The sequence below is a fragment of the Nelumbo lutea genome, chromosome 3 (assembly GCF_056320005.1).
Source record: "Nelumbo lutea isolate HS-2025 chromosome 3, American lotus-T2T, whole genome shotgun sequence".
In the NCBI taxonomy this organism is placed as follows: Eukaryota; Viridiplantae; Streptophyta; class Magnoliopsida; order Proteales; family Nelumbonaceae; genus Nelumbo; species Nelumbo lutea.
In genome coordinates this window covers 84,928,580-84,944,550 of record NC_142686.1, presented here as the reverse complement: position 1 = coordinate 84,944,550, position 15,971 = coordinate 84,928,580, and the positions used below count along the sequence as shown (strand labels likewise).

The 15,971-nt window shown below is 35.7% G+C and overlaps 1 protein-coding gene and 1 pseudogene across 6 annotated transcripts in view; one reads left to right on the top strand and one right to left on the bottom strand.

Annotated features, from left to right (window-relative positions):
• The first annotated feature begins 278 nt into the window (after positions 1–278).
• Positions 279–769, top strand: LOC148866166 (large ribosomal subunit protein uL5z pseudogene; annotated as a pseudogene).
• Positions 770–2,046: 1,277 nt separating this feature from the next.
• The window catches only part of LOC148866165 (putative ALA-interacting subunit 2), a 74,963-nt gene continuing 61,038 nt past the window's right edge, over positions 2,047–15,971 (bottom strand). For 3 of the 6 annotated variants that reach the window (XR_016110692.1, XR_016110694.1, XR_016110693.1), the window contains 5 exons: positions 12,043–12,113; positions 8,401–8,698; positions 7,430–7,719; positions 4,806–4,911; positions 2,047–2,398 (listed from right to left, as the gene is read on the bottom strand). Coding sequence is in view for 3 of the 6 variants with exons in the window: in XM_088980777.1 (XP_088836903.1) it covers positions 2,380–2,398; positions 7,430–7,719; positions 8,401–8,698; positions 12,043–12,113 (678 nt within the window). In the remaining 3 variants the exon portion in view is untranslated. The remainder of the gene's footprint in view (positions 2,399–4,805; positions 4,912–7,429; positions 7,720–8,400; positions 8,699–12,042; positions 12,114–15,971) is intronic. The other 3 variants (XM_088980777.1, XM_088980778.1, XM_088980779.1) reach the window with 2 other exon arrangements.

Here is a 15,971-nt window from a genome sequence, read left to right as displayed (position 1 = left end):
TCGGTGAATACGGTTATCACAGGTAACCGGTTTCAAAAACAACAATTAAAATTACATTTCAAAAAAGAAAATCGTTTAAATATAAGAAAGACGTTAACGTCTTCACTGTTAAACGTCACCCTCCCCCTACTCACCTGAGAGCTAATAAGGTGAAGTTGAATATGGCGAGGGTTTCTTCTATCCCACCACTTCCCTCCATAAACGATCAACCTATTCGGTTGCCTCTGTAACCTTGACTGCAGAGAGCAGTGGCTTCAGAGAAGAAGCTCTCGAACCCAATGTGGGAGATCAAAGTTCAAAAATTAGTCCTCAACATCTCCATCGGTGAAAGTGGAGGTTGTCTCACTAGAGTCGCGAAGGTGTTGGAGCAGCTGAGTGGGCAGACCCCCATTTTCTTAAAGGCTAGGTCTATTGTTTGGTCTTTTGGTATAAGTATAAAACGTAATGAGAAGATTACGTGCTATGCCACACTCAGGGGTGAGAAGGCGAAGCAACTTCTGGAGAGTGGGTTGAAGGTCAAGGAATATGAGCTCTTGAGAAGGAACTTCAGTGATACTGGATGCTTCGGTTTCAGTATTCAGGAGCATATCGATTTGGGTATCAACTATGATCTTCAATCAGTATTTATGGTATGGACTTTTATGTCATTCATGAACGACCGGGATATCGCGTTGCTCGCCGTCGTAGGTGTAAATCTCATATTGGGATCCAACACAGGGTCACAAAGGAGGATGCTATGAAGTGGTCCTCAATAAGGCTAAGACAATAGCAACTTCTTAGGGAGATCCCCATTAATCTGGATCCCATTTAAGTTTCAGCAAGGTTTGTAGACCAGGAATATTCATTCTGTTTTATGCGAGTTTGTAGATCATTATGACCCAATCTGACCAGCTTCTTAGGCAAGGTTTGTAGACCAGCTTCCAATATAAATCTGACCCCATCAATATGACCAGCAATTTAGGCAAGGTTTGATCAGGATTTATTTTGGATTGGGTCATATTGGCTCAGACAATATGATCAGGACCACTGGACTAGTAGTTTTGTAGGTGTTTTATTATGTGATCCTAGTACATATGTGATTCCTAAGCCTTTCTCTCTGTTTGGTTCTCCATTTTATTTTTCTTAAGATATCTTTCACTTGCTTTTATTTATATGTAGGTAGAGGTTCTCTTTAAGAAGAAGAAGAAGAATATACCAGTGGTAGAGAGTGAGGGAGGTGAATAACCTCTTGGATGCTGATTGAAGGCATTTTGGATTTACAATTTCAAGAGGGAGAAGTTCAACCAGAAGAGGGAAATAGAAAGAGATAAGAATGGGTAACGGAGGATTCTTAACAGATAGGTTAAAGAGTGTTTTAAATTTTAATTAAAATATAAAAAAAAATAATTATCGATTACTTAAATAATTCTGGTAACTGCTGTATACATGGCAGTAGCAGGGGTTTTAGATATGATATGGTTTTCTATATCATAGTCAGACCCAATTAGAAAAGAGAGTTGAAAAACGTTTTTTGATGTTTTTTGACAGATGCACGCCATTAAGCGCCACATAAGCTGAATAGTGAAAGAACGCCTGGATGTTAAGAGGAAACATAAAAAAGAAGCTTCCCCCAACAAATGGCTCTCACTCAAAACAAAGGCAAATGTTTATTTAATAAACGATTTAACCAAACAGTGTTTCAGGGGAAACACCTATGTGGCACTAAGGTGGCGCCATTTTTCAGATAAACAGCAACGAAACCAAACACCATCTAAATCTCTTCTATTATCATGTCTTTCCGGTATCATATAATTTCCATAATACATGCACAGCTTTATAATCAAGTAAATGGGAGTGGGCACCCTTGTTAAATATAAATGGATTTGGGTTTATGGGGTACCCTAAGAATAAAACCCGAACTCGTCCCAAACCTTATAGGGTTTTGATAAGTGGATCCTATTAGGGTTAGGATGGGTCTAGTACCCACAAATTTTCCATCCCTATTCTCTCCCCAAGTGATTAAAAAAAAACTAGCAAACATCTCCCATTCTTTCTTGAACTGAAGAGTTTTTATCAATTGATTGTATATTGATCAATAAAATATGCATGTGCACTTTTTATATGGTAAAGATGTATAGCCACAATACAAATGACATAGCTTTATTGTCATTTTGTGGTGTATATATACATACAAATACAAACTATATTTCAATATAAGAAAGTAATCCTGAGAAGTGAGAATTAGTGGTTTATCATGGTTGCTCTGGTTCTGGCCATTCCCCATTTACCTCTTCAGGATTCCTGACCAAAGTAAATTATGAGCAGTCTGGACTGTAAAATTGTTAGTCTGGGCAATTTGCTGGCAGCTAGTTGTAGAATAAAGGCTTCCATAATCAGTTATCAGCCATTTGCATAACTCCTGAAACAAAATATATCATCAATCACCTTGAAGACAAGTATTATAAATAAAAAAACCTGTTCAAGACTAGGAACGAGGACAGGTAGAATTGTTTTATTACAAATCTTAAAGGGCTATGGCAAATAAATTGCAATAACTTCTAAGTAGGTCATCTCTGCATGAATGCTCTTTTGTTTCAGCTCAATGGAGGTAGAATTGCAGACTGCTCATTAGATGAGTGAAGCATTGGCAACTCTCCAGTCCACATGAGCCCTACACCCCATTAGTTACTAAAGTCTCTCCTCATCCTTTAAAGTTCCAACATTTTAATCAAGAAATTACCAGAAGAGATTGATTTTCTTACATAGACTGAGTGCTTTCAGTAGCAATTTATTTACCAAGCTTAGTGATTTCAAGCAACTGAAGTTGAATATATTTATTTCTCCTAAAATTGTTAAAAATACATACAAGCTACAAGCCAAAAAAAAAAAGAAAAAAGAAAAAGGGAAGAAATTTCGGTCAATCTTCTTATTCCCTTTCCTTTAGTTTAGCCTTCTGAGGTTCATACAAGTCCCAAATTCAGCTTTTATCACATTTAGTATCTTTCCTCCTTATTCTTTAAAAGATATTCCCTTTCTTATTGAATCAGGAAAAAAGAGAAAAAATTGGTGATTGATGGTTCCTTTTTTTTTTCGTTTTATAGTGAAAATGGGTTCTTTTGGTCATCATAGCTCTTTTTACATGAAACTAAACAAATCTACAACAAAGTTTCTATTTCTTGCAGTTGTATGCGCAATGCCAATATTTGGGGTATATTGGCCAAAATATCATGACATCATGAACAAACCTCATGTAGTTCTAAAATTATTTCTTTAAAACACCAGGGATCTCCATTGCGTGGAAAATTTTACAAGGGACTTTGTAAATATCAAGGAAGCTGTATTCAATTCTAGCATATATCAAGTGCATCGTGACACACTTCATGCTGACATTTATAGAACAATGAATTTTCCCCTTATAGGATTTAGTGGTGTTGTATATTGGATGCACCCAGTAAATTTGGATGCACCCAGTAAACCAGATGAAGCAACAGATTATGGTGCATTTGGAGATAAAAATTCTTGACAATTTTCCCTCAACTTTCTGTTTCTCTCTTACTTCCTGTCAAACCAAACATAGCTTTGGATCACATGTTGGTTCTAGAAAAGCTAATGCTTAATAAGAAGAAGAAAACATCAAAAGCAAATGATCCCAAAAGTCCATTTTATCCCATACTATATTTTTTTAATATAGAATTTAAAAAGAACAGAACACTAGAATGTGCCTCTCTTCTGTCAATAGTATCTACCATAGTAGTACCTGTAGAAGGTTTAGATGAAAAATCCGAACAGAACAAAGATTCATAGCATTCATGTTAGGATTGTTTATTATTATTGTTATCTGTTTCTGAAATATAACAGTCTGAGTTCTTGGATTAGTTAATAAAAAGTCACTAACAGTTTTTACTTAAATAGCAGACTGAACTTTTTATGACATACTTCATTCTAATCATCCTTGACATTTCCTAGTTCAATATAACAAGAAAAAGTGCTATGAACCCTATCTCAAGATATAGCTATGCAGCCCCTTCGTAATAAACATAAAAAATAAAAAAGAGCTAACTCAGAAGCCTTTGTCTAAGGGCTGCAGAACCTGTTGCTTTTTGATCCATATGTCCTATGACTCCAGCATGAGAAAGCGGCCACAAAAAATATGGAATGTGTCAGTGTGAAAAGATAAGAAGACTTCATTTCCCAATTAGAGAGTGAGGATGTGTGTAGCCATCATCAAAATAATTCAGATAATGTGTCCATACTCCATGATATCAAAGATGGAAGTAATGGCAGTGGTAATGGTGATAGCGGTGACAACAATGTCAACAATAATGATTATGATCATCTTCCCTTCATCCTTACATATGCAGATACAACCATCCCCTGACAACAATCATCTTGTCCATTTAAAATCTCAAAGTACTTTCTACACCTGTTGATCAACTGACCTAATGTTGATATCCTGTTTTCCTTTAAGCTTCTCTCATAAAGACAAAGCCAAAAGTTATCACTATCCATAATTTTCCCTTCTCAAATCCTAAGTTTTCATAAATGAATCTTTGATGTCCTGCCCTGTATCAATATTCTAACTTCTGGTTTAATTGGTTAGCTTAAAAACAATGTAGTATTCAAAATATAGTTAATCCTAATTTGAATAAATAATTAATTCTATGCAACTGGATATTGCCTCTTTATTTGAAAATACTGAACAGTTCCCCATTAGCAATCTAGTTAGCTGTTGCTTTCTAATTTTGTATAACAATCTCCCATTATGTAATTTCCCATAATTTTCTTAGAAAAATTCCAATGAATCTGTTTGGAGGAGAGGATATAACCTTTTCCAGAATCCAGATCCACCAAAATTCTTTTTGATGCAACAACGGCTTTTAACTAGCATTACTTTTCCTGTTCCAAGATATATAAACTATGTCTCCATAAGGCCTGAAAACAAACAACATATAATAAATCAGGCAAGTCTTCAAATAACTGGCAACAAAGCCAAGTATTCTTAGAAGGGTGAAAATAATAGTTTCACAAATGAAATATTTTGCTGTTCTTTTTTTATTTTTTCTTTTGATGGATATAAATGGAATATTTTGTTGATAATCATATTATGGCAAGGCAATTGTGTATCTCAAGAAGTGAACATACTAAGTCAGACCAAGAAAACAAATGATGATCCAAAGGTCCTTTTTACATAATGAACCTTCTTCTAAACAGTGTTACAGGACACCTTAAATTGGTGGGTCAAGCTGTGTCAGTACTTGGACATCATGTTAAACTTCTGACAAGATGATGATGCTCCATGATGAAGCCAAAGAAAAAATTGTTGTCACTAAACTGTCATGAGAAATATCTGTTGAGTGGGCCGATTTATGTTTAGTTTGTTTTCTTTTAAATTAAGAAGTTGTTGGGCCTTGGGCCCATTAGTTTTTTATTTTTAAAAGAATTGTAAGTACTTAGTTTGAGTTACCACCCTACTAGGGGCATCTTTGTAATATCCCATATTTAAGTTAATTATAAATAGAATGAGGGGCTCATGGCTAGGGTTATGAATCACTATCCTAGTCGACCTTCTCCTTTTCTTCCCTTTCCTCTGTCTATTGCTGAAACCCCCAACTTTCTCCTCTTCCTTTCACAAGAAGCTTGGCCGAACCAGCACATAAGGCTTTCTACTATATCCATTTCACTTCCAACAATTTGAATTTTCAAGGTTCTATTTAAATTTAAAATTCTTACTACTTTGTCAAATAGGTAATTTATTATTTCTTAATGGGCATGTGTTTCTAGAGTTTGACATGCTAGATGTCTGTATATGATGACATCAATGCTGAACACCAATGTAATACTGCCTGTGTATTCATCAGTAGATGTGCTTCTCAACAAAATGTCAGTTGAGTACCATGAGAAGCCAACCAGTCTGAATTGAACAAGGATATTATTTCCATAATTAGATTAGTATCTAAAAAATTTTACAATGAGAGTTTCTGGTAAACAATTTTGACCTGGTTAGCAAAGCCAAAAAGGGTTTATAGCTATGGTCAAGTAGGAATTTGGAATGGTTAGAACTGTTTGCATTTATGGTGTTTGTACTTAAGGGTCTCAGTTTGTAAAGAGTACAAATACAAGTATGTATAGTACAAATACATGCAAAATAATACAAAATACAAGGTTTTGGACTCTACGTATTTGTATTTTTACTCCTTCCAAACTGAGCCTAATTCTTTCAATTAGGGCTGATCATTCCCAACCTAACCTGGCTTAGAATATATACTATATATGTTTTTTATACATAAATTATATTTTACAAAATAGAATATGAATTTATATACAAATAAGTTTGCATGGACACCCCATGTTTGATAAAGATTTACAAGTCAACACATGTCCATGAGTCAACTCATGTAAAAATTCATAATTTATTTTCCACGGTTTTCTATTGCTATATTGTTGAATTCAAAGCTTCCAAAATAATTAGTCAATGTGGCATGTGGGACCTCGAATGCCAACTTGTTCATTTCAACCAAAAGGCCGATAGCCTAACGCTCAAGGTCTCACATTGACAAATTATCAGAATGGAAGCTTTGCATTCACCTATTTAACAATAGGCAACCATACAAGTTGTGCAAGAACTCAATAATATGAATATCTTAAAGAAATAACCGCAAAGATGCACGTGTCCATTAATTTTTTGGAACACAGTTGTTCAAAAGAAAAAAGATCCATCACTCTATCAACATAAAATGTGCTACAATATAATTTTGACATAAAATTCAACATAGAGAGAGAAATATATAAGCATAGATTCCCATGAACATATGGAGCTTTACCTAGGATTTTTCACATAGATTCCCATGAACTTTGTCTTTCAATTAGGGCTGATCATTCCCAACCTAACCTGGCTTAGAATATATACTATATATGTTTTTTATACATATATTATATTTTACAAAATAGAATATGAATTTATATACAAATAAGTTTGCATGGACACCCCATGTTTGATAAAGATTTACAAGTCAACACATGTCCATGAGTTAACTCATGTAAAAATTCATAATTTATTTTCCACGGTTTTCTATTGCTATATTGTTGAATTCAAAGCTTCCAAAATAATTAGTCAATGTGGCATGTGGGACCTCGAATGCCAACTTGTTCACTTCAACCAAAAGGCCGATAGCCTAACATTCAAGGTCTCACATTGACAAATTATCAGAATGGAAGCTTTGCATTCACCTATTTAACAATAGGCAACCATACAAGTTGTGCAAGAACTCAATAATATGAATATCTTAAAGAAATAACCGCAAAGATGCACGTGTCCATTAATTTTTTGGAACACAAAGTTGTTCAAAAGAAAAAAGATCCATCACTCTATCAACATATAATTTTGATATAAAGTTCAACATAGAGAGAGAAATATATAAGCATAGATTCCCATGAACATATGGAGCTTTACCTAGGATTTTTCACATGGAGTAGCATGAAGACAAGGGAGATGAATATGCAGGACGAACCAACAGCAATATAGGCCATCCCAAGGAAGTCATTCTTTCCTCCCAACCAGCTTGATGTTGAAAGAATAAGTTTCTTCTTTCCCCCAAAACTGTAAGTATTATAATTGTTCAGGATGTTTACTACTATTATGTCATCTACTTCTAGATCCTCTTCAATTCTTCCATACAATTTCCGGAAGCTAGGAAGAGCAGCAGTACGCATCCAAACAATTAGATCCTCCTGATCACTTAGCTGATTTACATAATACCCCCCGAGGACACCAAAAAAAATGAGAGAAATAAATAAATAAATAAATAATCAGAAAGATAAGAAAATAAAAATAGAGGGAGGTAAAACTAATTATGAGAACTTGAGATGAAAGCATATAAAAAAGCAAAAACAAAAAAGAAGAATTCAATAAGAAAAGATCAGCAAACAAAGAGAGTTATCTTCTATACATTCTGGCGCTTGTGACCAACCAAGAGGAAACTTTTCCTAACTACTTTCAACATTTTGCAGACATCTTCAATAATGTATGGGTTGATTTCTGGTATAGGAATTTATTAGCTGTACCTAACTATCAAGCTGTACCTAACTACCATATCTCTATGGAAGTGGTACAGTCCCTAATGCAAATAACCCTTGAACAAATATCAAATAATTCTTATGATACTTCAACACCTACAAACTCCTACAAATAACATCATTTCCACCAGAATCACTCCACGTAACAAAATCTGCCAGAAAGTAGAATTTTAGCAACAATTTGATTGCCAAAAATGTGGAAAAAATGGTTAACAGTTTCAAAAGTAGAAACTTTTTTTTTTTGCTTTTAAGATACAAATTCTCAAAGAACAATTCAACAAATTTAGTCCAAACTGATAAAAAAAAAAGAAAATATTAAAACCAATCCAAAAAAAAAAGTTAACTCACAGGAATACTTGGATCTAACTTTCCACCACCAATCAAGGTTCCATTCTGGAAATTGAAGGGATATACATGCTTCCCAAACTTGTGATCCCGATCACTCTTCCAGGCAATATTCTTCCTGTTAACCCTCAATTGTGCTGCCTCACGAACAAAAGTAAACGTATCATTGAACAAACTCCATGCTATCAGCCCACAAGGGACAATTGGGAGCCCATTGTTGGATTGCTCAGGTTTGCAGGAACTAGTGTCATTGTACTTCAGACCATATAAGAGCTGGCGATCATCTTTACTTTTGACATATCTGGCAAATAATTAAATATTTTTAAAAAAGGACTGAAAATACTATGCTAGAATATTAGGAATAGGTGAGACATTAAAGAACAAAGTTAAAGCGTATTCTTTTGAAGGGAACCATTATAGTGAGGTCAAATAGGACAATATTTAGAAACACAGTAGGCATATTGTGTGTATGGCAAGACTTTTTTTTTTATCGATAGCTGTGAAATTTCATTAAGAATCAATAAGGAGTATAAGCAATCAAAAAAGGGGAGATAATCTCTCTTAACTCTCCCCAACACTTCTTACATAAATACATAATACACCAGAGCCCAAAAATGATTGTCTCTACCCACCCCTTGATTTGCTAGAACATTAGCAAATGATTTTTTTTTTTTGATAGATTACATTAGCAAATGAATTAGCACCTCTATTAACCCAATGCAGCCTTACTTCGATGCCCTGTGTTGATTTCTTGAACTTCTTTCATTGCTGTATCTCCAGAAATTGTTTCCTTTTGCAACCAGTCCACCACCAACTTGGAATCACCTTCAATAATCAACTTGCTAATATTCATATCCCTTGCCCTTTGTACACCTTCCAAAACAGCCAAAATACCAGCCCTTAATGAATCACCTAACCCAATTGGACCTGAATAAATTGCAAGAACTTGCCTTCTTCATTTTTGAAAACATCTCCAATGCCTGAGGGATCCAGATTACCCACAGTGTATGGCAACACTATCATACAAAGAGAATCCTATTAGATCAACCATAAAAGGAACTGAAAGCTCTACTAGCTTACTACAAAGAACCTTTGACACCTAACAGATCCAGCTCCTGATAGGCACTTAGACTGTTAGCAGATCCAAGGCTCATCATGCCAACTTTAGGGTCTCATGCAATCCAGTCTGTATTTGTTTATTTCTTCAGTTTTCTACGAAAACTTCAATGCATCTTGGCAGCTTTATAAGAGATTTAGATTAAAGAAAAGTAGTCATAGACTTCAGAAGCATCAGAGGTGGCTTATGTCAGCTATTTCAAGATCTTCAGAAGCAGTAAAATGTGTAATAGAGAGAATGAAGTGTTTTCTTTGCATTGTTTTTGTTGTTTTTTGTTGGTAACAGGTCATTAAGAACTTATTAATAGGGAGAATGAAGTGTAAATGTGTAATTAGGCAATGGGCTTGTATGTTTTTTTCTCTCCGTTTTTTAATTCTTTCAGTGAGACTAGAGATTGTCCACAATTGGGATGACTTCTGACTTTGGATGTTAGCTCTGATTGGTCCATCTCTACTTAGAGATCTGTTAAGGCTAACTCTACTGCCTTGTTTTTGTTCACCGTAATCTATTTTCAGAGAGCTTTGGCATCTTTAAACCAACTCCATCACAATACCTTGTTTTTTATCCAATTCCATTTTCAGCAAGCTATCTTTTTCAAAAATACCAACCTACTACCACATATACCCCACACAACCAGCCATTTCTGTTTCACTTGTGTCATTGTATTTCAGCCCATATAAGAGTTGCCATTCATCTCTACTTTTGACATATCTAGAAAATAATATATATTGTTAAAAATGGACATAAATACCATTGCTAGAATATTAGCAATAGGAGAGACATTCAAGAAAAAAACAAAGTTAAAGTTTAGCCTTCTGAAAGGAACCACTATAGCCAGGTCAAATAGGACAATATTTAGAATATTAATGGGTGGACATATTAGCTATATGGCAAGACTATCATACAATGAAAAATCCTGTGAAAGCGACCATAAAGGAACTCGGAGCTCTACTAGCTTACTAAGAACCTTTGACACCAAACAGATCCAACTCTTGATAGGCTATTAGTTTGTTAGCAGATCCAGGGTTTCATAACACCTTTTGAGTCTCATGTAATCCAATCTAAATTTGCTTTTTCCTTCAATTTTCTAGGAAAACTTCAATGCATCTAAGCAGATTTATAAGAGACTAAATGAAAAGTAGTTTTAGACTGCAGATGCATGAAAGGTTGCTTATGTCAGCTATTTCAAGGTCTTCCGAAGCATTATAGCCCTGCCTTCCCTACAAGTATCCTTGTTTCATTCTCTCCTTTTTTCTATTCTTTCAGTGAGACAGGAGAGTGCTTAAGAAAAGATCCTAATAATTCAGATGACTTCTGACTTTGGGTGTGAGCTCTGATTGGTCCATCTCTACTTAGAGATCTGTTAAGGTTACTTCTACTGGCCCATTTTTGTTCATCATATTCTATTTTTAGAAAGCTTTAGCACTTTTACACCTTATCCCATAACATACCTTGTCTTTCATCTAATTCCATTTTCAGCTGGCTATATTTTTCAAAAATAACAGCCTACTACCAGATGCTGCACACAACCAGCAATTCCTGTCTCACTGAAACCCAAAATCTGGATCCTGATCCAGCCATTCCAACCTTGTCAAACAGTAATTCAGGCGAAGAACAAGAAACAAGGCCTTGTTTACAAGTCTAAATTGAAGTCTGTAGTGTAAAGGAGGATCTGAGCCCTAGTGTTGAGTCTAAAAATTGAGTCCTTGTAATTGCATTTTTAGAAGTATGATGAAATTAAATAGTTCCAATCATATGAAATTTGTGGTGCCAAATGTTCGGACTTTGGAGAGGTTTTTCTTTTCTCTCTCTAAAGTGGAGGTCTTTCTAATATTTTTCTTCTTTTTTCTTCTACATTTCAGATCCGTAAATCTTGTATTTCCCCTTTCATTCCTCTATATCAGATCTGGATTCTTTCTTTACCTACTACATAGAGCCTAGTAGGGGCATCTCTCCTTTCTGTTCTACATCAACCAAAAAGAAGCATTTACATGAAACCTTGACAACAGTGAATCTATCCATGCTAACACTTTATCATACTTGTCATTACACTAGTTCAAAGTTCTAACATGCTGGTGATGCTCCAAGCTGAAATCAACAGAAGATGCTACAGCTTGTTGCTCTTAGATAAAATGTCATGAAAAAGGACACATCCAATGTTACCAATACTTCGATTTCAAGCTTCTCTTTAATTTTCTTAGTTAATTGTAATTTAGATCAGCTACGTAATTCATTTTTATTTAAGACTCCTCTGATGCAGTGATGTTTAAAGGTTGACATATCAGATACTTATTGGCATCAGTATCATATAAAAAAAATTACCTGAATGCAAATCCTCGTTTCTCTTAACCTGAAACCTACATTAAGACCTACTTAACCATGTTTCAGAATCCACTCTCATCAACCCTATTCCCACACATTGAGAAGGAATAGGATAAGCAGTTTTAAAACTTTGGCTGGTCCAACATCAACTTTGTCATGGGAAGAAACCAAAAACATGGAAACAACCACATGGAAAATGTAGTCACCTTCGGTGATTTTGGTAGTAGTTGTCAAGTTGATAGTAGATATAGATTGGAGCTTCCATACGTTTATGCACCTGGAAAGCAAGTATTGTTTGCAGGACGCATTAAAGTTAACAACAAAAAAGTCAGAGGTTTCAAAACAAGAGATCCACTGTCAAAGTACTAACATAGACCTATTCAATTAGTCTAATAGATAAAGGAAATATGGAATAATGCTACTTTATCAAAATGATTGTAGGTTAATCACCAGTTACCACATGGAATTCATTGGTTGCAGGATCAATGGCATCATAACCTGTGTATGATACTCATGAGGACCATATTCATCAATATTGTGAAAGCTGGACCAACAGACCCAGGAACCAAAACCGAAATGATTAAAACCAGAAAACCACTTGAACCAGGTAAATACAATAAAGTGTCTTAAGACAATACATATTATGCAATAGGAAGAGCAAAGCTTTTAAAAAAAAAAGAGGTTATTGCCAGCCACTAGATGCTATATGTTTATTTCCCTGAAATAGAGAGAGATGCTGCTGTTGTAACCACCATAGCCAACTACCATAGACATGTACATGTGTAAATGCATATATTTTTCTATGTATGTTTTATGTATATGTGTGTTATGTATACATATACACATGTATGCAAGCATACACAAGGTTAAAAATTTTGACACGATATGCCCCGTATCATGCATGTCATATCATATTGGCAGGTATTTGATATGCTTTCAAGTATTTTCCCAAAATTTTGGTTTTTAAATGTTAAATAGCCTTTAAACCAACCCCTTGGCATATTTAAAAAAAATAAAACTAAAAGAAAATATACATGCACAAGGTTCAAAGTGTCAATAGATCCTTGCGGCATATCGGGGTGTATTGATACTTTGAACCTTGATTATACATCCATGATTGTAATAGAAACACAGAAGAGTCATCATCAGTGTTCCTGCTGCCATTGCAACCATACACAGTTACAGCCATATGCACATGTATGCATAATTAGGGGGGTACCTTCCTTTATCTTCTTTTTTCACACCATAAAAGATAAGTTGTGGCTGAAAGGAAGAAATTTCACCTATTAACAATGTTGCAAGGAAACCTATTATGTGTTTCAGATTAGTAAAAGCATTCACCAATTTTTTTAAGTTACCATACTACCTAAAGATGGAAATGCAAGGGGCAAGGGCTACTGACGTAGGACTGGCTATTACATTACTAACTGATGTAGGACCAACTACTCATCATCATCCAAGCCTTATCCCAACTACGTGGGGTTGGCTACATGAATCCTGTTTTACCATTCTGTTCTGTTTAACTGTTAGCACTTAAATCATTTGTTATATGATTATTTTGATGCCAAATTTATGTAAGACTGGTGTTACCCAAGGTTGGACTGTTAAAAGTTTGAGGGAAAACTGAAAAAGAAATTATGTTTTGAGAGTTAGTCCAAGGTTTGGGATTATGGAGTTTAGAGCAGGTCTAGGATAGGTTGATGAGAGTTAAATTAGGGCTAGAGTTCAAGGAGTACTAAAAATAGGTGTTAATGGCGGCCTTTAGCATGAATAGAGACAAGACCCTGGGCCAAAATGGATTTTTTATAGTAAAAATAAAATTTCACTAAAAAGGAAAAAATGATGCAACCAAGCCAGGAGTTAAGGCAACACCTCCAGTCAAACTAAAATATTAGAATTAGCCTGAAGACACTTCGCATAAGTTATCCAAATTACAAATTTGAAACCCCAAACTTCCCCAAGATTGAATCTAGCTTTAACTCTTGCAACAGTTGTTGGAAGGGTTAAGATCCATCATATAGATGACCCAACCATGCTAGATGGCTGGGCAAATTTTCAAAAATTTCCCAATCCTTCTAGGAATCGAATTCCCTATGTTTTGAAAAATTGCATTTTTCAGGATCGGTCTTGTACTGAATCAGACCATATTTGGAACCAAACAAAGAGGGAGATTTATACCTGATACAGATACCACAAACGTAGATCCCAAGGTGGAAGTTCACGCTCAAATCAGTCCTAAAACCAGCCTCCACTGAAGATGGTGCAGTGTATAGGTGAAACTGATTTAGCAACACAGTTTTTAGCAAAACTACAACCCAATTGCTTGGATCGAATTGGGGAAGGTGAGCCCGAAATTCCTCTGAATTTTTCTTGCAAAAATCAGAAGAAAACTTATCTCTATCAGTCCTTGAAAGCCTAGGTCATGATAGGGTTTCTCGGAAGACAAAAGAGAAGAAGAGAGAAGAGAGAACAAGAAAGAGTGGCGTTCTAGTCTGGTTCGCCCTCTTCTTCTTTTATCTCTTTATGGAGCAGTTCTCCTAATCAAATTAAGATGTTATCCAAATCTAATTAGGATCTAGACTCTATTAAGAGATAATCCTTATCCTCTTAAGAGGATGGTTAATCCATACTCATTTCCAAACCCAGATTTGACCTAGAGCACATGACAACTTTGTTATGTGATAGCTTACTTAATCTTATTAATTATGGGCCTTAGGCCCACTTTCTTCAAAGGTTCATGACCCAAGATGTTGCATGGCCAACTTAGGCCTGATTTATATGGTGTGGGACCCCACAATAACCTCACATAAGTCCACATGGGTTTGGTTGAGCCTCTGTGAAAAGGCTTGGCCAACTTCACTGCTAAACATAGTGAGCCCCTAAGCACATCACTATAGGTACAACATTTACACTTAAATGATCATTGAATTCAGCCATCCTATGAAGACCCAAGGATAATGGACTTAAGTAAGATAAAGACCATCAGGTAATCAGCCCTTAATGGTCTCTTACACTTAACCTCTCGGCCCATAATGATCACAACACTGCCCGATAGGGAAGGACCTCTCCCTTGGCTACAAGGTACAGTGTCACACTCTCTATTCGGATGGATCCCGAGAATTAAAACCTTTTTGCAAACATTTTTCATAAAACATTAATATATATATATATTGCAAAACCAAATCTCAAACATAGTTGAAATCCATTGTCGACAGTTTAGGTTTCCATCAGATAGAGTGTAAGCCCTATCACTTACTTTGTCTGACAAAGGGGCCGATCCTATCACTATGATCACCCACTTAAATGAATTCTTAGACTACCCCAACATACCCAGGTTTTGACCCTCAATGGATTTCACTGATTGGCATATCAAAGATAGCCCAATCCAACACCTAGTGCAGTACCATAATCAAGTCTAGGGGTTATGTGTAACTTTCTAGTTTTGCCCATTAGTCTCCAAGGTCCAAGGCATAATTGGAAAATGGTCTGAGTTCAATTCCATCCAAACACATACTGCATGTGCTTTAGGTCTAACCCTAGCAGCTAAGACAAGCTGCCCCAACTTCTTTGGCAGCACATCAGTGTCAGCCTTGGCAAGATAAACTCTCGAAGTCTATCCAATGGTTGAAAACATTCTAAACTAACATGAGTCTCATAAGTGTCCAGTTTAAGGGTAATTTGACAGAAACATACCGATATCAACATGAAACAATAATGTACTTTTATTCATTTACAATAAATGTATTTGTACATCAATCTGATTGGAGCTAAGGGCATACACTGTCTAACAGCAGCACCACGTCTGGGTTGTGTTTTCTCAACATGTTCCTTAATAATAGTTTTCTTCTTTCTTCTCTCAGTACCCTTACATTCCATGATACCAGCTTCATCTTTTACTTTCAGCCTTCTCCCCCTTCCCTGTTATCTCTTCAGCAACCTTCCTTTACTCTTCATTGACAATTTCTTCTTCCTTCCCTTCTCCTTCCTCCCATACCTCACCCCCTTCCGCAACTGCTTTCTTTTTGCGATATTCTTCCCTTCTACGTTTTTCATAGTGTTCAATTGCCTTCCTCACCACCCCTACCCCCCCCCCCCCTCGAAAGAAAAAGGACAAGAGACTTCCCAATTGCCCCTT